Source organism: Chenopodium album, chromosome 5 (genome assembly GCF_948465745.1).
Source record: "Chenopodium album chromosome 5, dcCheAlbu1.1, whole genome shotgun sequence".
Classification (NCBI taxonomy): domain Eukaryota; kingdom Viridiplantae; phylum Streptophyta; class Magnoliopsida; order Caryophyllales; family Amaranthaceae; genus Chenopodium; species Chenopodium album.
Window position 1 is genome coordinate 12521052 of NC_137838.1, and position 21786 is coordinate 12542837.

Consider the following 21786-nt stretch of genomic DNA (forward strand, 5'->3'; position numbering starts at 1 on the left):
ATGGCACTATTCCAGTATATTAAGGAATGGAAATGAAGGTATCAATTGATATAGTACATTTATGATTCATTACTTCAATTGTATTACTACATCATATTTTCCTTGCAAAATGAGGATAAATGGATGGAATAGTCATCACTTCCCAACTCATACCCCTAATGTCCAGTAGGGATCAAACCTCATAAAGACTCATTTGAAGGATTTTTTTTATTAGCGCACATACATTGTATTTGGATTATCAATCCTTCAAGTTTTAGGGGGTGATTGGACAAAAATTGTGATTGGTTAAAACACCCTTTGTATTAATAGATCTATGGAGAAGGGAAAGAAAAAAAAAAAAAAAAAAAAAAAAAAAAACAGGTATCAATAAGGATACAGTGCGTTTCTGGTGCGGCTATAAGGATACAGTGCGTTTCTGGTGCGGCTGGCCGCACCATGCGGCAGGGTGCCAAATCAGCAAATGACAAAGTAACCCCCAGACAAAGTAACCCCAAGTCAAAAGTGACCCCTGACTAACTTAGTAACCCTTGACCAAGTATCCCCTGACTGACCTAGTAACCCTTGACTGACTTAGTAACCCCTGACTGACTTAGTAACCCCAAGTAACCTCTAACCGACCTAGTAACCCCCGACCTAGTAGCCCCAAGTAATCCCTGGCCGCTGACCTAGTAACCCCCGACCTAGTAACCCCAAGTAACCCCTGATCGCCGACCTAGTAACCCCTAACCGGACCACCTAGTAACCCCTTACCCACCACCAACAAAAAACTACCACCAACGAACCACTACCAACCTAAACCACCAACAAAACCAGATCTAGAACCTAGAACCATGAAACCACCACTACCCATCCATGAAACTACCACTATACACTAAAACAATTTGTTCTTTGTTCTTCAATTAAACAAAAAATTAAGTAAAAAAATTTAACAACTTACAAGTTATATAATCAAAATTTTCAGCAAATAAGCTTGAATTCAACATAAAATTCGTAGAACATAAATTTCCAATAGTAAACCATTAATGAAGTTTGAAGAAATTTGAGCTAAGAAGATGACACCATTAATGAAGTTTGAAGAAAAAAGAGGAGAGAGAAATAAAATTGGGGGAAAAAGGAAAATGTCGTAGAAGATGGAAGAAGAAAAGAGGAGAGAGAAAGAAGAGAGAGAAGAAGAATTAAAAAATATATATGGCTGGCCGCACCGTACGACCAGCCGTATATGAAACTTTGTGGTAAGGATATTGTAGTTGAAATTTGTTACTTACGTACTCTCAATATATTCTCAATACCAACAATGCAAATGAATGTTAAAATATTAATGAAATCTCCATTAACATCTCCCAATATATATGTAATCTCTAATTTGCAAACTCTTACTATATTGTATTATAAGCCTTAGTGATTTTTGGTAGAATATTATCCGATATCATCTAAAGTAAAAGTAACACAAAGTACAAGTTAGAGTTTGGCAAGTAACAAGGTGGATATGAAGATAAAATTTTGTACCATAATGAGTCGTTGACATGTATGGCTATAAGGTGGTACAAGCAACAAGCCTAATAGTTAATTGTACTCTAATGAGCCAACACCATGACTAATGACTGTAATGAGCCAACACCTATAATGTCATGCTCTAATGTGCAGAGGATGCTAGCGTGCATAATATACCAACATTTTATGCTATTGTTTATGCTATTGTTTATCCAACAACTAGTATTACACATATAATTTACACCTCATATTATGTATAACAATAAACATAACAAGTCACCTCTCAATAATATAATAAGTTGTTATTTAAGCGATACAAAAATTACAATCCACCCTCAACACCAATGTGTCTTCCTATAATGTTGACTTAGTACCCACCATACTAAAAATAAATAAACACAAAACCATCTTCTAGATCAGATCATTCCATTTGCTAAGAAACAAGAACATAAATCACCTCATCTTATGTATTAGTGTAAAACGCAACAAGTCACCTTTCAACAATATAACAAGTCACCTCTCAACAATATCATTAATCGCCATCCAAAAAATCTAACAATTACAATCGACTACAAGAGGCCAAGACTAGTGCATCTCAATTTCTCACCATAGTGTTGACTTCATACATACCCCAAAAGTTAAAGAAATCAAGAACAAATCATTTGATTAGGTGAGAGCAAGCAAAGGCATGAATCATCCGCGCGCACACACAGCACACCAAGGCTCGAAGCATGCCGCTGATGTTCCGCAGCCTGCTATAAAATCTCGCACTGATTTGTTTCACTCCAACGCACTTACCCCAACACACCAATCAACTCACTCAAAAACACACAAAAAGAAAAACTCAGCAAACCAAATCAACCAAAAATGGCTTCATTTGTAGCTTCTCAATCTTGTTTCCTTACTGCAAACCCCACTTTTTTACCTCTCAAACCCACCTCCCTTCAACAATCTTCTGCCTTTCTTCGATTTTCTGCTCCTATTTCTTCCTCTTCCTCTTTTCCTGGTTTGTAATTTTTACTTTTTTTTTCCTTCAATTTTTGTTCAAAAATTTGATAAATTTAAAAGGGTAGTTTTCAAAATTGCAAATTTATTGATTTCAGGTACCGGGTTGGTTCATGTTGCATCAGAAAAGAAAAATCGGGCATCATTTGTTGTGACCAATGCTGTTAGGGAGCTTGAAGGTTATGTCACTAAAGCCCAGAATTTCCGATTTGCCATTGTTAGTTTTTTCTATCCCTCTTTTTATGCTGATTTTTTTTTTTTTTCAATTTTATCTTTGGTATTTTTTTTTTTTTTTTTTACAGAATTTTGATTATGTTTAGTGTAATTTGTTAGATTAGGTAGTAAGTGGGTAGTTTCACATTGAGGTTGAAATGTTGTGAGATTGCAATTTTACAATGTATATTGATGTGCATTTATAAATTTTGATAGTAGATTGAAAAGTATTGGAATTTAGTTTGACTTAGAAGAGCAAGGGGAGTTTTGAGTAAACCCATTTGATTTATTGATATTATGAAGAAATGGTGGCAAATATGTTAGTTTCATCATAGATGTTGTTGGTATTGATGTATTATTATAAGGATTGTGATATGCAACAATGGAATTATTGTACTGATGTTTTGATGAGAATGAAATTTTGGAGATACTAACATTTCAGACCTTGGCTTCCTTTTTCTCTATTTAATTTAACACAGAGAAAATAAAATTGGTGGTAATCACTAATCAGATAGGGAAATAGGGATTACTCAGCAAATAAGATAATCAGGATGAGGCGTTTGGGGGATTGAGGGTAAGGGGTAGGTGGATTTGGGTATGGTTATACTGAAGTAGTGCAGTTGATAGATTTAAAGGCAAATAAAGGAAAAGTCTTGATTAGATTCGAGGCTTTAGAGGGATTTTGAAAATCGATGACTGCTTGAATTATATCTGATGGATCTAAAGAATGATATAGAGATTTCAAATTGTGGTTTATGATGTTTATGCTCTCTCTGCCAACTAGAGTTCAAGTATCCTTGGCAGAAGTCAAAGCATCAAGCATGTGTTGCATGCTGTCACTGATAAGACGATAAAAGTACTTCTAAAATATTGGCTTTATACTGGGAACAAATGCAATTTGAAATTTTGTTCTGTGAATGGATTTCTTTGCTGAGTAAACTATGGCAGACGTTCTAGCCGCTGGAAAATATTGTATAGAAATGACTCTATGGCCCTGTTTGATTTGCCTGTCAATATCTGATCAAATGGAAATTCTTCTGATATGAGATGATAAAAATCATATGAGATGATATGAACTGAGCCAAACTTTTCTAAACTGTGAAAGTGTGAAGATTATTTCTAGTGTAAATTTACAATCTAGTGTAAAAGTTTCTGATTTGATTTTATATGGACTTAGCACTTAAGGCCTATATATATCATGTCTAAATCAGAATAGTCTTCAATTTTGGCAATGTATTTCCTCTTGTTTGGATTGAGCCAAAGAATGTTCTCAATGCATTACGGAGTATTAAAATTAAGATATAATACAACCTAATAGAAATTAGGCAAGCAAAAGGGGGAGCCAAAAAAAGAAATGTGAGTGCCTAACCCTGGAGAAGGGTGTATGCAATTATTTGTACTGTAATTAGGTAGGGGAGAAGGCATGCTTTCCCAGATGTTTTGTGACTGACGAAGAAAGAAGTCATGTGATAAAATCTTACAGATTCTCTGCAGTCTTAAATTTGAACAATTCTCTTGAGCATGGCTAATTGGCCTATTTCTCCTTTCAAATGCTATAAGACCAACACTGGCTGCTTGGAAGCTGCAGCAGTGACTTAATGAGCTAGTGATCTACAGGCTAATTGTAAGATTATAACATACTGAAACTTGTAGATGTGGCTATTTAATCTGCAGAGCAAAAGCTTTACCAGAATAAGGGAGAAATTTAGATATTAGTTCCCTGTATATAGGTGCCTCAACATTAATTATACTCTTACTTTTCATGTTCTGAGAATTATCATACATGATTAGGCGTTACATGACCATAATTGCTGAAAAGATATAATTGGTTTTAAGAATTGTTGTACATAATTTAGTCATTACATGACCCATAGTTTTATGGGGGCGTAATAGAACCTGATAGTTGTCTGTTTGCATCTCTAATTTGTCTATATTTTCTTCTTTTATTTAAGGTTGTGGCTAGATTCAACGAATTTGTGACAAGGCGGCTAATGGAAGGAGCTCTTGACACTTTCAAGAAATATTCCGTCAATGAAGATATAGATGTATGTGGCTGCTCTATGCCTATGTATATTTGTGACAAGTTTTTCCCAATCGGTGCGAATGTGCGATGTGTTTATGCCATCAGCACTTTGCACAGATAGAAAGGGGTTGAAAATGAAAATGCCGTTTTTCTATTTATAACTGGATAAACTGATGGAAGATGGTGCATTAAATGCGGAAGACCTTTTCTCTCTCTATTTGGTGGAGCTTCTTTTTTTTTGAAAAAAAAAAGAGTAGCTCCTTGAAGATGTTTAAGTTGACTCCCCAATCCTAATAGCACATGCCCTAATAATTTCAGAAATAAACTTGTTCAAGTTCATATCTTTTTAATTGTTTCAAGTAGTCCTTTATTAATATAAATAATTTGTAACCAAACTTTTCTTTTATGACAGGTTATTTGGGTTCCTGGTGCTTATGAGCTAGGTGTAACTGCACAGGCACTTGGACAATCCGGAAAATATCATGCTATTGTTTGTCTTGGAGCTGTGGTAGGTCCTTGGCGTGTGTTAGAATTCATTGCAATTTTTTTTTTTATTTAGTCAAATCCTTTCTAAATCATCCTTCTTGCTCCTTTACCACATGGAGTTTTTTTTGGGTTGTGACCTAGGTTTAACATGGCCATTTAGTCACAAGTATTGTAATTTTCCATGAGTGCCATTTAGGGCTGTCACAATTACTTTATTTCCCATGTTGAATATGTTTAATACACTTGATTCCCAGCACGCATTGGACTCACGCACCAACTTTCTCAACCTTTTTAATGCTTCTGTTAATTTGACATGGTACCCTTAGGCCTTAGTTGAGGTGTCAAGGCTGAATCAAATTTTATTCGTGTTATTATCCGAAAAGTAGCTATTATAGGGTTATTACAGGTCATTCTTTTTAATGTACAATTATTTAGAGGCCCTTTTCATATTATGTGCAATCACTGTATGAGGAAAGAAATCCAATGTCAATGGCTAATCATAGTATGTTTATGTACATTTTGTCTCTTATTGAAACCATATCTGAATTGTTCTTGAGCTGATTATGTTTTATTCCTTGTTGGCAACTTTAGGTAAGGGGTGATACTTCACACTATGATGCTGTCGTTAATTCTGCTTCCTCTGGAGTACTCTCAGCTGGATTAAATTCAGGTAGAACTTCTTAGTCCACATGATATTGGCATTTTCCAGAAAGACAGTTTACTTGCAAATGCATATTTCTCCATTTAGATGTCAATCAAAAGCAACTGTTCCCAAAGTGCATATCATAGCTCTGAAAATTGTCTGTGTTTATTGCATGTTGCTGATAAGGTTAATTGTGGTTTTGTTGTTCTGCTGCAGGAGTACCTTGTATCTTTGGTGTCCTTACTTGTGATGACATGGATCAGGTATTTTTTTTTCTGACCCCCTATTTCCTCACTTCAAAATTTTAGCATACTATCTCTATTTTTTATTTTTCAATTGATTTTTTTGAGAAAACTTTTTTAGCATACCACTATCCAAATATAATGAATGCCATATCATCTGTCTTTTGTCACCTGCAAGTTGTTGTATGCTCACTGATAACATCTAGACCTCTTTGCTGCCTAAATGAATTTACTTTGGGACCTTGGTACAACCAACTGATCAGTTTGTCTCTTTGATACTAATGTGTTGTTGATGCTATATCGTTTTACTTCAACCTTAAGCCCCTTATAATTTGTGTTTCTCTTGTTCATTGTAATTGCAGGCCATAAATAGAGCTGGTGGAAAAGCGGGTAATAAAGGTGCCGAGTCAGCACTAACAGCTGTAAGTTTTTTACCGTAGACTACATAATTGCTGAATATTAATTTCGACATTATTTTTACATTTTCTATTCTGATGTAGAATTTGGAATATGGTCTTTATTTTCTCTAGAAAAAGGGGGGAGGGGGAGGAAGAGGGGAAACCATTTGGGAGTGGCCTATAAAATAGATCCAGTATCATAGGGTTGGAAGTTTGGTTCATGGTGCAATGCCATTGCACCACACCCCGATTTAATGGGATTTAATGTCTAGGTGTAAGGAGCACATATGCTGTATATATGGATCCGCAAAATATAAGCTCTTATCAATGACCATCTGACTTATTTTGGCAGATTGAAATGGCTTCGCTCTTCGAACATCATTTGAAGGCCTAAATTCATTATGGTTGATGTAAAAGGTATTTCCCCTGTTCATTGAGCCACTTCAAGGTTACCTAATTTCCTGAGCTGCTATAAACAAATGAGCACGGGGAAGGAGGGGATTCAGAAACTGAGAGTCTTACAGTACATTGGACGTAAGATGAAACTTACCACCCCTCCTGAACAAAGATAAAATTTTGGGCCTTTTCTTTGTTTTTTCTTTTTTTTTTTTTTTTTTTAGTCATTTATTTGGTTTTGATAGTTTTTGTTGGAATAAATTCTTGTTATGGACAAGGCGCATTGTTATCTGAGAATAGTTCAAACTTATGTCTTTTAACTTTCATCTTGCTAGTGATTTGCTTGTCATTTGTCAATGTCAACCAAGACATCGTTCCAAATGTAACCTTTGTAACAGTTTTCTTTTTCGAGTCGTTTGTATTGACATTTTTGAAAGTAAGATATCAATGAACAAACGAACAAATGTTATCCTTCTCTTTATACCCTTATAAAATTCTTATATGGGTAATTCTGTGTATTTTCTGTGGCCACTTATGCAATACAATCTCCAAAAAGGCTGTTTTCTTTGACCTTAAAAATATTTTTAGAAAACACCGAATTTCATATTGAATTGAAAAGCTAAGTATGCCTATCTTCATAACCACTCTAGCTTGAATTTCTAAAAAAAATAGCCAAAATATTTCAAGCTTAAGTTTGAGTATTGTCCTTGTTTCTTCAAAGATCCTTCCTTTTGAGGTCCATACTACAGTAAATATTTAGTAGTTTAGTGGAAGATCTCGAATAGCATAGTGAGAGAAAACTAATTTCCTAGGAAAAAGGGAACTAATTTCCTAGAAAAAAGTAATCCAAGGGTAACAAATTATTGTTTTTTTTCATTACTAAATCCAATTTAATAACTATGGTTTTAAAGTTGGTGCTTCGTTCCAAATAAAGTATCTATTCAATTCATAAAAAAAATAAGTACCAATTCGTTGTTGGAGTGGATAGTGATGTAGATAAAATTTGATACCCAAGGTCTCGTGTACCATATGCGACTTTACTACGTTGTTGATAATATGTGAGGTAAACCTTGAATGGAATCATTAATTACTATAGTTAAGAACAAGTTTTTATCAAGGGTGTTAGAATATTAAGCAAAAAACTTTGTAACTTGTGTGCAACGTGCTAAAATGATGCTTATTTTAAATCAATAGGAGCACATGAGACATCTAAGATAAACATATAGTAATCAAAGAATAAGAAATGAAATTTCATAAACATAAAAACCTTATTTTAAGCAATTAAGTACAACAGAAATATTGGACCAAGCTATCTCCATTGGTCCTTTAAGATTCCTAGACAAGAATTTTGATTAAGATATTCAATAAATTAAAACCATTTTGGATCAACAAGAATAAAGCAAACAAAAGAATTGATGAAGAAAGTGATTAGTGATAATAAGAAACTTCGAATCAAAGTCAGATGAAGTTCCTTAAAACAAATTAACGAAATTTTTACAATTAAGGAATGTCAGCTGTTGTTTTGTACCATAATAATATTTCCAAAAAAACAGTATGATTCATGTTGTAATAAACCATGCTGCAGAGGCTATGAGGAAGAAACCTAAATATTCCCTGTCTATGCCTTCTTCCTTGGTTTAATGCAACTGTCAAATATAATACATTGCTTTTAAAGTCGAAATCATTCATTATTTGTTAACAAAAGCAAAATTATTCATATTTTGTAATGGTGACATTGGAATTAGCCTCAGTAGTTCCTACCAATATCAAACATACGCTTCTAAGGTCGCGCCATAATGAAGTCAGAACTCGTAAAAAGTTTTTATTATCCGTTTGTTCAAGTACGCCCATGCCAAACTTTCAGCAGGCAGATCAACTTCTTTCAGTTTCACCTCAGGAAAATCAGGTTTTTGACTTAATCCTTTACACATAATGTTAAATTTATAGGCTTTAGGCTTACTATATTTTATAATGTCAGGGGTGGTATTTGACTTATATTAGGGGAATTGTGCATGTAAGAGTGTTGCAGCAATATTATTTGGAAATGGTTCAGACTGCAAGTTATGCCCATTGATGAGAAGACGGTCAGCAGGCGCTATTCCACTTGGAGCAAAATACAGACTGATAGATGCTGTTGTAAGCAATTGCATTAACAGCAACATAACCAAGTTGTATGCTCTAACTCAATTTAATTCCACTTCTCTCAATTCCCACCTTACAAGAACTTATTCGAATGTGGGTCTTGGGAAAGAGGAGTTTCTTCAAGTCATTGCTGCATGTCAAAGCCCAGAAAATCAGAGCTGGTTTCAGGTCAGGAACATATTTTTCTGTAAGAAGTTTTTCTTAGCAAATTGTTGGCGATGTTCTATGTTACTCAGACTTGGGTACTACATCTGACTTGGCTAATTTTTTTTAAGCAAAATCCATGCTTTAAATCCTAATGAAGTCACTGTCCATACACATGTCGGATTGTCTGAGATTTAACAAAATAGCAACACAGCACCTAAGGAGAAATGAAGAGTCTATAAACATGTTTATGGTTTTTTCGGGTTCTTATAGTCCTTCCATGTGATATACGTAGTACTTAGTTTTCTTATTTGTAAATGGCAGGGGAATGCTGATGCTGTTCGGAGATTTTTGTGGATGCTAGAAGAGTGCCCTGCCACGGAGTTTCTTATCCTCCCTGGCTATCATCTTTATAGAATGGATTACCAGGACATTCTGCAGCTCCACCACGAAACTAGAGCTGATATAACTATTTCAGCTCTAAGATTAGAGGAAAGGCATGACAAAGGTTTTGGTATTTTGAAAGTAGATTCAGATAATAAAGTACTTGAAATATTTGAAAAAGAGACTGCGTTTCCTTTGGTGAGTTGCTTGGACTGTTATAATTTCATCACGAAGAAGCTATAATTTTCTTCGGACTAAATTTTCTTGAAACACAATCAATCAGATTGGAAGTGTCAAAAATTCCGAAGATAACAAGCACACTACTTATGCAAGCATGGGCATCTACGTCATTAGCAAAGATGTGATGGTAAACATTCTCAAAGAAGACCTTTCATGGGCAAATGACTTCAAGAGTGAAGTGATTCCTGGTGCTATATCATTAGGAATGAAGGTATGAAGAAATATTGCTTTATTGATAAAATCAAGTTATCAACTAAATCATTTAAAGGGAAGATATTGTGTTATGTATAAACATCATATGATAAATGCACGAACCATGGTCTCATTATTATTGAACTCTTAAACCAAGATAGCTAATTTTCATATAAAGTTTGAGGCATATATTCATTGTTTACTCAAAGGAAAATACATCATACTACATTCTCTGTTAAAGTTTTTCTCACTGTAAGCATATTAATTCTTTAAGCAAAAGTCATTACATAGTTTTATCTTTGTATGGTTTCATTGTTTTCACTTGAATCCATCTGGACGAACAGCTAGTTCTGTATCTAGGTGACTAATTCTGATTACTTCTAGATTTCAATCTTTCAAAATGTCATTTTAGATGTCGAAAAGATGGTCTAAATCTAGATTTACAGTTTGCTGAAAAAGTTTTGCTTTTGTTCTTTTGGCCAAAGCCAGGTTCAAGCATATCTATTTGATGGATATTGGGAAAACATGCAAAGTATAAAGGGGTTCTATGAAGCCAACCTGGAAAGCACAAAGACAACAGACTTAAGATTCGAGTTAGTAAAGTCACTCAATTTAATAGATACTCCCTCTCCCCTTAAAAGAAGTATACTACCTTGTTTATATGTCCCTGGAGATAAAATGGTTGCATTCTTCCCCCCTTTTTTTGTCAATGCATTTTTCTTCAAGGGACCGAGGGAGTAAATTAAACTGTAACTGTACGTCTACTTAAAGTCATTGATATTATAAGTCTTAGCTTCCTATGTTTAATACAAATTTAACCCTTTTGGTGACAGCTTCTGTGATAGCGAGTTTCCTCTCTATACTTTGCCTCGGCGTCTCCCTCCAACAAGAGTAACCGATGCTGTAATTACTGACAGTGCCATAGGAGATGGTTGTCTTCTCAATGTAAGAATAGTCATATTAACTTGTTCTATTTCTCATCTGAATAAGCACAATTCTGAGGCTTACAAACACTATTTATAAAAAAAGGCACCTAAATCATCAGGACTTTGTATAAAAATGTTTCCCATTTACTCCATTGAATTATGTTAAAAATTTATTTAAGATTTAAAGTTGGATCATTTCTTGTTGGTCACCCCTATTTTACATTCTTTCAAGAGCAGAGGTGCAGAATCAAAGGCTCAGTGATAGGTCTTGGAACAAAAATTGATGATGCAGCAGTGATAGAAGATTCAATTATAATGGGATCTGATATTTACCAAGTAAGACTAATAGTTATATTATTAACTGCCCCTTCTATGTCTAATGTGAAAATGATTTGCACGTCTTGAACTCGAGTTCTATCTGTCAAGCACGGGTATGTCTTCATGTGTCCAACTTGGCTAATCTGTTAATTTTTGTATATAATTGGTACTCGTACAAAGTAAAGTATATAGTGTCTCCCAGTCCTTTACTTTTCTGTCAACATCAAAATTATCTGTGAATTTGAAAGGCTATACACAATATCATTAGTTCACTACTAGCACTATAACCGAATCTGGTAGAACTTACATGAAAAAGGAGTGTTATTATTAGTTCTCTTTATACGTTAATTGAATACCTTCAACTTATTCTGTAAACAAACAGGAAAATTTTCTGCAGAACATGGAAACAAAGACATCATCGACAATTCCGATTGGAATTGGGCAAGGATCTTTCATAAAGAAAGCTATAATAGACAAGAATGCAAGAATTGGCAAAAGAGTCATGGTAAAAGAAGCTTAAGTTTCACATATCAACTTATAAAGCCTGAAAATCTTTATGTTTACATCAACAATTAGTTTAATGAATGATCATGTACTAAGTTTTACTTGAATGTTTGCAGATTATAAACAATGATAATATTCAGGAGGGAAGCAGAGAAGATGAAGGGATAGTTATCCGTGAAGGGATAGTGATCGTAACTAGGAACGCAATCGTCCCTGATGACACCATCTTATAATGATGCAGAAGCTATTTACAAGATAAGATCTTCAACACCATTCTTTCAACAGAATAAGAAAAAACAGATACAAATCATTGAATTCTGTAGCACCATGAAAATTTAATTGTGCAATGAACCAACAATTGTACTTAGAATTCTCATTATTTTTGTTCTTCTGATTATGGAGAACTATGCATGGATATTCCTACATGAAAGACATTCATAGTATGTTAAAAATTCATGATTTTAGTCGGTGTATCTACGTATATTCAAAGAACATATATATTGAAAATTAAGAGTAGGCATGAATGTGCCAATGTGGTGAAACAAACTGCAGTGAAATTTTATTATATAGTGCACAAAATTATTTATTGTGGATGCAGTATGGGTCTCCTCATACTCAGCGCTAAATATTTCACTTGAAAGAGAGGTGGATAAATTTGATATCACCCTGCCTTCGTTGTTGCAATCACCAATCCTGCAGCTTTGGGTTCGTGGTTCATTCAGCTGAGCGTGTACAATAGGCGGGGACTAGGCACCGCAATGAGTCGAGTCACCTTTGAGACAGTGAGTCCAAAAGTTTCATCCATATTTAGTTCACTCGGCTTCCTCCCATCAGGCAACTCCCACGTAAAACAATGGAGTAAGTTTGCTGCGCACAACTCAAGCGTGTATAACGCTAGCCCCATACCCGGGCAAGACCGTCTGCCTGATCCGAAAGGTATAAACTCAAAATTAGCCCCTTTAAAATCGGGTGCACCCTCTTCAAGGAACCTTTCGGGTTTGAACGTGTCTGGATCAGACCATGAGTTCGGATCTCTTCCAATAGCCCATGTGTTGATCACGACTCGTGATTGGTTAGGGATGTAGTATTTTCCTATGACTGCATCCTTAGCAGTCTCGTGGAGCAAGAGCGGGATTGGTGGGTGCATACGTAAGGTCTCTTTTATACAACATCGAAAAAATGGGAGCTTATCAAGATCTGATTCGTTGACCCGTCGAGTTAAACCAACTACGTCAACAAGCTCTTGTTGGACCCGTTTCATGTATTTGGAGTTACGTAATAATTCTGTCATTACCCATTCTACTGCCCATGTTATTGTTTCTGTTCCTCCAAACATCATATCCTGTATAATTATTGTAAATATATACTACTATTAGTTATACATGATATTTGATAATGTATCTATATCTGAGTTATTGACTATATACCCACAAATATTTTGCTACATGATACATGATATTAGCATTATTAGTAATCAAGTGTTCAACTATCTAAGTCAATCATGCAACCCGCATCACATCCTTGTTTAAGAGCAGCTTATTGTCTTTTGTACCACTACTCTTCGGCATTACTGAAACAGGGTTAAATTTTTTCCATTTGTTTCAGAATAAATGACACAGATTGACTTTTTACACTATTCATAACTTACTTTGACTATATAATATTTATTTATTTATTTATTTTATGAGGTATGATTATATCAATTTTAAATTTATTAAAAGAAAATATTATCTTGTAAAAATAATGACATGTGAATTTTAATTTGTTATTTTTTCTACCTACAAAATATTAAGACAATCTATATTACTTGTATTACGTAATAAATGTATGCTTAAATTGCTTACCATGATAATACCTTTGATGTTTTCCTTAGTAAGTTTGATAGGGTTATTTGAATCTTCTTGCTTATTAACTTTGGCATCCTCACTATAAAAGTTCAACAACTCATCCACCACATCAAGATCTTCAACTTTATTGTCTTGTTTTACATGTTCATTATTAGTTGCCTTTTTCTTGGCATGATCATCAATAATCGGATCAATGAACCGGTCCAATGCGGTCCGGGCCTTAACTAGCCGTTTGTTAAGCCCGTTCGGGTCAACCCAAGTGAGAATCTTGATAAAATCCGCTATATTAAACGCTCCAAAAAGCTCGGAAAACTCCTGCAGGATGGCTATGAACTCATCCTGGCCCGCGGAGAATTTTGACCCGAAGGCGGCCCGGTATATAACATTCTTAGTAAGATTAAACACATGATCCACGATATTAACGGGACACCCGGCCCGGCCTGAAATGGCCCGGATGATGTTGTCCACCTCATCGCGGACAGATTGCCATGACTCGGCCCGTTTCCGGCTAAAGAGGTGCATGACGCATAGCTTGCGCATCTTACGCCAAAAAGGGCTGTAGTGCGCGAAAACCATGTCAGCCCTTTCATAGGTGAGGTAGCTGATGGCAATGCTAGCGGGCCGGTTGGAGAAGACACTGTCTTGGACTTGTAGAACTTCTCGGGCCTCATCCGGGCTGGAGACGACCATCATGTGTAACATGCCCATCTTTAGGTGGAACAGCCCGCCGTAACGTTCCGCCATCTTGGCTAGCCCGCGGTGGGTCAGCTGGCCCATCACCGTAATGTTACCGATGATAGGCAAGCCCGTCGGGCCTGGTGGGTATGGCTTTCGCCTTACCCTTGAAATGATGCCTAGTATTAACATGGGTAGTGTTACAACCAACAACGTTGATTTTAATACTAGAAATAGTTGTTCATGCATTTTTTTTTTTTATTTCTTTAGTTAGAATTATAATGGCTAGCTTTTTTTTTGCCTTAAGCTCTTAACTAAGTGACTGTATTTTCTCTCTTGTTATTAGTGGTACACTATGTACACTAATAATTGTGTGTTTTTGTAACATAATTTTGATGACATGAGATATAAATGGTGTTCAATTCTATACTACTAGGAGTTGGTTTGTTGGGAAAGAAAAATAAACTAACAACTTGCTCTACCAATTGAATCCAATAATACAAATCGATTAAACTTGACAAACAACTAGGACATGTTTCATGTCTAACATAAAAAAATAATAGATGAATTCCAATATTATTCCTTTTGTTTTATAACTCTTCATGTTTATTTATTTATTTATTTATTTATTTTTGAGGAAAATGTTTATTTTTATTTGACTAATTTGTCTGTATGCATACTTTCCATGCTCATATTTAAACATCAATCTCTTTAACTACTTAAAAAAAAAAAAAAAAAAAAAAAAAAAACATGTATAAAAAGTTAACTAGTGAGTGACCCGAGCGTTGCCCCGGGTTGTTACTGTTGTAGACGTACAATCGATAATTTTTTAAAAGGCTTTTCAAAACTGCAATTGTCATTGTCAAATCAAAATTGAGTTATTATTTGGATATATATTTTTTTTAATTTATTTTAAGTTGAACCTTGTGGTTTGCACTTATATAAATTTTTTCATACAAATTCCATAGTAGATATTGGCTTAGATGGTTAAATAGTCCTATGTGTTATAGGAGGTTGAGGGTTTGATGTGGCGCAACAAAATAGGGACTACGTGGCACATCGATGTCATTATACTCAGGCATTACTCCATACTATTGTATTTGTGATTGAGGTGATAGAGTAGAAGCATCGCTCCCACATCGTAGTATCCCTGAGATCTAGGGATCAAGTCTCATGGGACTCATTTTAGGGATTTCCCTTATCCCCCCCCCCCCCCCCCCCTAAATGAGCCCCCTTCTTCTTACTCTAAAAAAAAAATATACTATTGTATTCATCTAATACTAATTTAAGCTCACTGGTTAAGGAAACTAGGAGAGTATATCAAGTATAAAATAACATTTTCCTAAAATGAAATTGTCACAATGCTTGCAACATACTATAAATGAAAAAATAAACTTTTTGGTAAAAGTTAAACTATTTTCATTATTTAATTTATTACCCACTTATTATACTCCTAATGCTATTTTAACCTCGTTTGGGGGTGTTTGATATGATTCATCAAATAAATTGGTATGGAACCTCTTACTCCCTCTGTGTTTAATAAGTGTTACAGTTTGACTCTTTCCACTATTCACATAATGGTTTTGACTTGATTAATATACTAATATTTACAAAAAAAATAAAAAAATAAAAACAAATGTTATTGTATAATACATTATTGTTGAATTCGTACAAATATATACTTTCATAATATCAAATTTTCTAAAATTTTATTAACATATGATTAGATAAATTAATGGTCAAAGTCGTGTCTCGGCATAAGTATTTGATCAAACTATAACACTTATTATTAAAACACGGAGGGGGTACCAGACTGGTACAGATGAATACCCATACTAGTCCAAAGTTGTTTGATTGTATTGTTGGAATGAATTATATACTTCATCAATAGAATGGATTATTGTTAATCATAGGGAAAAGGTGAGGTATGAGATTTCATATGTATGGGGAGAGTTAGATCCCCTTGGATATGAGATTCCATTACTCAAAACTTCAACTAATAAAAAAAAAATTAGATGGAATGAATTCTAACTCTATTCTAACCCATTCCAAATTATCCAACCAAACGGCCCCTTAAATTGTATTAATCTATGTGAGACCCACTTTTCTTAAATATCGTGAAAAGAATGTGTACTGCCTTACAACTGTTACAATAACAGATGAAGTAGTATTTCCAAATGTATACTTCCTCTACTCCTTTTATGGCTCCATAGAACTAAATTTACTTTAGCTTACTTTGTTAAAAAGTGTGATAAAATTATGCATATGAGATTGTAAATAGTCTAGGCCAAGTTGACGACATAGACATAAGTGACATTTAAACAATCACAATGAAACACCCATATTGGCCATATAGGATTACACAAACTATTGCGTCAGTCTGGACTGACGAAATGCGGATTTTGATATCCTCAATTAGCTGGATCATATCCTCTATTGGATGGATGATATCCTCTATTGGCTATATAAATTTCCTTTATTGGTTGGATGATATTTCTATCCTATATTAGCTATATATATATATATATATATTTCATGGCCGGATGATATCATTCAACCATTAGAGGATATCATCCAACTAATTGAGGATATCAAAATCCGCATTTTGTCAGTCCGGGCTGATCGCAATACCTTGTCATAGAACAAGAAAGGCCAAAAGGAGTACTATTATGCAATCTTTATTTTTTGGTAAAATTTATTGGTTAAGTATTATTGACGCATAGTTGCTATTTAAGTAAATAGCAGCTGTAAGACAAAAGAGTGGTGATTTTTTTTTCTAGTGGTACAAATATTGTACCACTATTACCTATAATGGTTATGAATAGTAGTACTACTAAAACAATTTATACTCTAGTAGTATAAAATACATGTATAATAGTACATTCAAAATACAACAGTAAGTATAAATAGTATATATTAACAATAAAAACAAATCACAAAAATTAAGTGAATTTACCAATTAATGCTCCTACATACATCCCAAACAAATAGCAATTATGTGTCTAGTTGCACTCATATTTATTCGCTCAACTGCTCTAATTAAAATTAAATTTAAAAATATAGCCTATTTTGAAACTTGAAAGATATAATTTAATAAAAGTGGTGAGCCATGAAATCAACAAATGATTAAGTAAATCCTACTCCATCCCCTCGACAAGGATTCCACTGCCTTCACTATAGAGGTGTCTTCCACAGAGATAGATACATACAATTATTAAGGTGCTAAACCTAACCTGATACTCAATAATTAATTCCAATTATTAATTACTTCGTAATTATTTATAATTACCTTCAATATGACTCAACACATGTAATAAAGCAACCAACTAGCTAGGCCGGTGAAAGTAATTTAGGAGACTAGGAGTAAATGTTTTTCGATCAAGTTGAGCAATTACTAAATACGAAGTGTAAATATAAAATTAATTAAGAGATTATTAATTTGGTTATATATGGGGTCATGGCCTGGTGTTTTGTTAAAGGGTCATGTATATTAACTGGATCCTATAAGGTTACACATATGAACATAAAGTTGAATTAAACATTCATCAAGCCCATTAAAGACATACTATTGTCCGTCATATATAGTAATATAGGGTGTTTTAGGGTAATATTAGGCTTAGTTGGATTTCACCCTGTGCTTTGTATTAAGATCTTGAGCAAAACTACTCTGGCCTTGAGAGTAAAGGATATCGATCTCAAATAGTTAGAGATTTTCTCCTGATTGTAGGAGATTATGGGATCGATTAATATATAAAATTGAGAGAGGGAGAGATAAGGTTTAGGAAATTGTTTCCTGAAATTTCTTTAATTCCACTTATAATTAAATTAAGTTCCTATTGTATTTATCTTCAATTCTACAATAATGTAACAACGATATTGAGGATGTCAATTACGGAGTATCTTATTAGTAGGTTAAATTCTTGAAGGTAGGTATGTAGTAGGAATTAAGTCTCGTCACCTGATCATTTTTCTTTAATTTGTAGTAAGATTATGTACAAGCATTAAAATCAATCATTGCTACTATTAGCCAATTAAATAGCACAATAGACTCTTGTATTATTAGTCATCATCCCTCACCTTTTTTTAACGCAATAACTCCATTATTTTCAAATCACCATGCATGTATTCACGTGTGAATTATTATATTTGTAAACATTATACGTTATTGACAAACAGAATATCATACATTATCAAAAAGCTAGTGAAAATTGATGAAACGGATCGACCATATTTCAAATAAACAAATTAGTCTACCTAATACTCACTTACAGAATGAAAATAATTGTGTTTGCTTATTATTGTTCTTACAAAGCCAATTCAATAAAGTTCCTGAGAATAATGTGCTAGTTTTTGCAATTTAGATTATACATCAGGGTGCACATTAAAAATTGTTGTTCGCGTTCTTTCTACTTATACAAGCTCGTCCCAACCAACATGCATGATTCCATGTGCTATATCTCTACAATTTTTTATTTTTTTATTTTATTTTTTATTTATTTATTTTTTTTTTTTTTTTTTGGTGCCATAGAATGATATCCATAATTGTCATTTAAGATTTGCCTTTAGTGTATTATTATTGATTGATTGACAAAAAATCGAATTAAATAAAAATACTTTAAGTATTGTATATTTAAGATGATTTACATTACAAAGTATTATTGATTTTATGTAAATAATGTAGGAAAAATTGCTAAAAATAAAATAACCTTTGGTCGGTTCTTTTTTAATAATACACCCATTGAAAACCTTTGGATTATTTTGTAATGATATAATAATACAACCTTTGGGGGTATCAATTATAAAAAAGACAAAAAATTTGTAACCTTTTAAATTGGTTACCCATGACACGTGGCGTCGGGTAATCGATCTAAATACTAAATTTGGTTTTTATTTTAAAAATTGATTTTAGATTTTTTCAAAAGAAAAAAAAAAATCCAACCCCCGACAACCACCACGACAACCTGATCTTCCCCGACAAACAAACCTAACCCGGATTTGGAAAAGGGAATGGGTGTTGTGGTGTTTCGGTGGGTTTTGTGGTGGCCGCGTGGATTAGGATGGTTTTGTCGTGGTTCTGAAGGAAAGGAGTTAGGGTTTTGCCTGGACGTCGCGAGCGACGGGGAAAGTGGAGGTCTAGCTTAGGGGAAAGTGGGTCAGCCGGCGGTAGGAAAGTTGGTCGCCGACTGTACCGTCGTCGCCGAGGGTGGTGCGTACGTTTGGGGCAGGGGAGAAGAGGTGGCTGGGTGGTGGTGGTGGCTGGATGATAATTGACAAAACCAATAAAACAATGACACGTGTCACGGTAACCTATAAAAACAGGTTACCAGCTGATAATGTCTTGTTTAAAATTGACACCCCTCCCCCCCCCCAAAGGTTGTATTGTTCAAAAAAAAAAAATTTGGACCAAAATTTTTGATAATTTTTTCAATAATGTTGTTGACACCGAAATTTTGTTAATTATTAGGTGTCAGATATATGTAAATAAGGAGATAATATCGAAAAATACAAGATATTTATCTTCAAGATCTCGTAGAATATTTAGATAGTTATCTTGTTTACTTAGCTACTCTACGACACTCTATATAAAGAGAGTCGTTTTTAGGGTTTAATGAGGCTCGGATGGAATAAGTCACAAAGACCCCATCTCCTCCCTACTACCAAACATTGTAGGTCCATAGTATGGAATAAGACGAGAAATAAAGAAACAAATGAATTTATATTAATATATGAGTTTTGGGTACAATCTCTGCATAACAGTTTATAATAAAATAAACCAAGTCATCTGATTCTGTTCCGTAGCTTGACGATGACAAGTGTGTGACACCTGTAGGATGACGTTTAATGACGTCGACTTGAGTTTGAATGCATGGTGACGTTTGAAGATGTCAACCTGTATACGAGGGGTTTTGTTTGAGTACAACTGAACGAGGGCTTATGAAGCTTAATCCCGTTCAAATGTGTTTGAGTGTATCTGAACAATTCGGCACGAATTTGATGTGCTTGTTGACTCACTTCAGAGAGAATTCCTTTTGAGTTTTATGAGCTCTTGAAATAATGATTTCTGGATCCCCCTAACTGATGGAGGAATGGTGTATTTATAGGAGATGATAACTCCTTAATTAAGTGGACTTAGTAGGTTTGGGCCTGGCCCATTTTATGACTTAAAAGTATTTTAACCTGGTCCGTTTGATTTATTTTATAACCCGAATTGTATTTGATTAATTCGGATTATTTATTTTAGGTGGGCCAAAAATAGTTAAAATGGATCATTAACATGATTTAACCCAAATTAATTTATTTAATTTAATATAGGAAAATTTTTAATTTACCACCCAAAAATATACCTAATTTCTAACTTACCACCCAAATATTTTTTTATTTTAAATTACCACCCAATAATTTAATTATTCATTCAGATTACCACCCAATTTGAATTTCCAGTGGAATTCTGTCACGTGGGCCCCAGAGTAGTTACTTCCCTCCAATTTTATTTTTCTTTTTTCTCGATTTCTTTCTCTTTGTCATTCAATTCTCTCAACCAACTCATTCCTTATTGATTTTACTCCCTTAATTCACAGCAAATCCCCCTTTTCTTCTTAATTCTGAACACATCTTTACATCAGAACCTTAATTTTGTTTTTAAATCCCTAATTCTTCTGCAACGCATTTATTCAAGGGTAGGTTGTTGAACTGGAGAAGCTGCGCTCAGGAGAAGTCGTCATCTTGGAGTTGTTTGTTGGGGACCAGCTGCTTAGGTCACTCACAAGTCAGTAGCTTACTGCAATGGGGTCAAAAGAGGTAAGCAATTTTGTTCATTGTGTTTAATTTTGCTAGTTGTTGGTTGTTGATGGTATAAGTGCAAATATCTCGAAAATTAGGGTTTATTGTGTAGTTGATTGAATTGTTTAATTGAGGGCAATTCCTGTTAAATTCTTGTTGGGTTATTGAATTATTTATTTGTGGATCTGTGTAGGACATAGTCCCTTGGTTTATTTGTTTAAAATAGTGTTGTGTTGGTTTTTAATATTGATTAATTAAATGTACAGATTGTTGCTGATGTTGAAATTGTAGATGTTAAGGTTAGATTAGGAGGTGTATTTGTGAACAGAAAAGTAAAGGGGAAGACTTTGTGTGGTTATGAGGGTGGGAGGGAATATTGGAGGTACAAATGCTAAGTCAGTGAGATTTGTGTCAACTTTCTGAGGGAATCTTGCATATGGGGTTTTGTGAAGCATGATTTGCATGTGCCAAGCATGTGGAACATCTGGTATAAGATAAAGGGAAAGACTTGGTCAAGTGGAAAAAAGGAAATTTTGGTTGATGGTGATGTCAAGGGCTTATTGGGGACAAAGACTAAGGATAACTTTGTTGTTGTTTATTGTACTAGCATAGAACCCATAACTGTAGTTAAGCCCACTGATCTTAGAAGGAGCCCTAGGTTAAAGCAGCAACTGCCACATAAAGACACTTGTGAGGCAGAAAACAACAAAAAAAAGGGGGTGATAGGGTTGTAGAGC

General features: G+C 34.3%; 3 protein-coding genes across 3 annotated transcripts; 2 read left to right on the forward strand and 1 right to left on the reverse strand.

Moving 5' to 3' along the window:
• The first annotated feature begins 2217 nt into the window (after nt 1-2217).
• On the forward strand, nt 2218-7372 carry LOC145630462 (6,7-dimethyl-8-ribityllumazine synthase, chloroplastic). Its single transcript, XM_081682720.1, has 8 exons — nt 2218-2497; nt 2595-2713; nt 4662-4754; nt 5145-5240; nt 5810-5888; nt 6078-6124; nt 6466-6525; nt 6854-7372. Exons 1-8 carry the CDS (start codon nt 2359-2361, stop codon nt 6893-6895), a joined length of 675 nt encoding a protein of 224 aa, XP_081538846.1. The 5' UTR covers nt 2218-2358; the 3' UTR covers nt 6896-7372.
• Nucleotides 7373-8746: 1374 nt separating this feature from the next.
• Nucleotides 8747-12019, forward strand: LOC145632609 (inactive glucose-1-phosphate adenylyltransferase small subunit 2, chloroplastic-like). The gene is made up of 9 exons (XM_081684962.1): nt 8747-8803; nt 8899-9207; nt 9508-9755; nt 9859-10018; nt 10489-10592; nt 10833-10944; nt 11163-11261; nt 11626-11748; nt 11864-12019. The coding sequence occupies exons 1-9, from the start codon at nt 8747-8749 to the stop codon at nt 11978-11980; spliced, it is 1329 nt and encodes a 442-aa protein (XP_081541088.1). The 3' UTR covers nt 11981-12019.
• Nucleotides 12020-12036: 17 nt separating this feature from the next.
• On the reverse strand, nt 12037-14686 carry LOC145630463 (cytochrome P450 84A1-like). The gene is made up of 2 exons (XM_081682721.1): nt 13592-14686; nt 12037-13089 (listed from the first exon to the last, which is right to left on the reverse strand). The coding sequence occupies exons 1-2, from the start codon at nt 14516-14518 to the stop codon at nt 12466-12468; spliced, it is 1551 nt and encodes a 516-aa protein (XP_081538847.1). The 5' UTR covers nt 14519-14686; the 3' UTR covers nt 12037-12465.
• Between the last annotated feature and the right edge of the window lie 7100 nt (nt 14687-21786).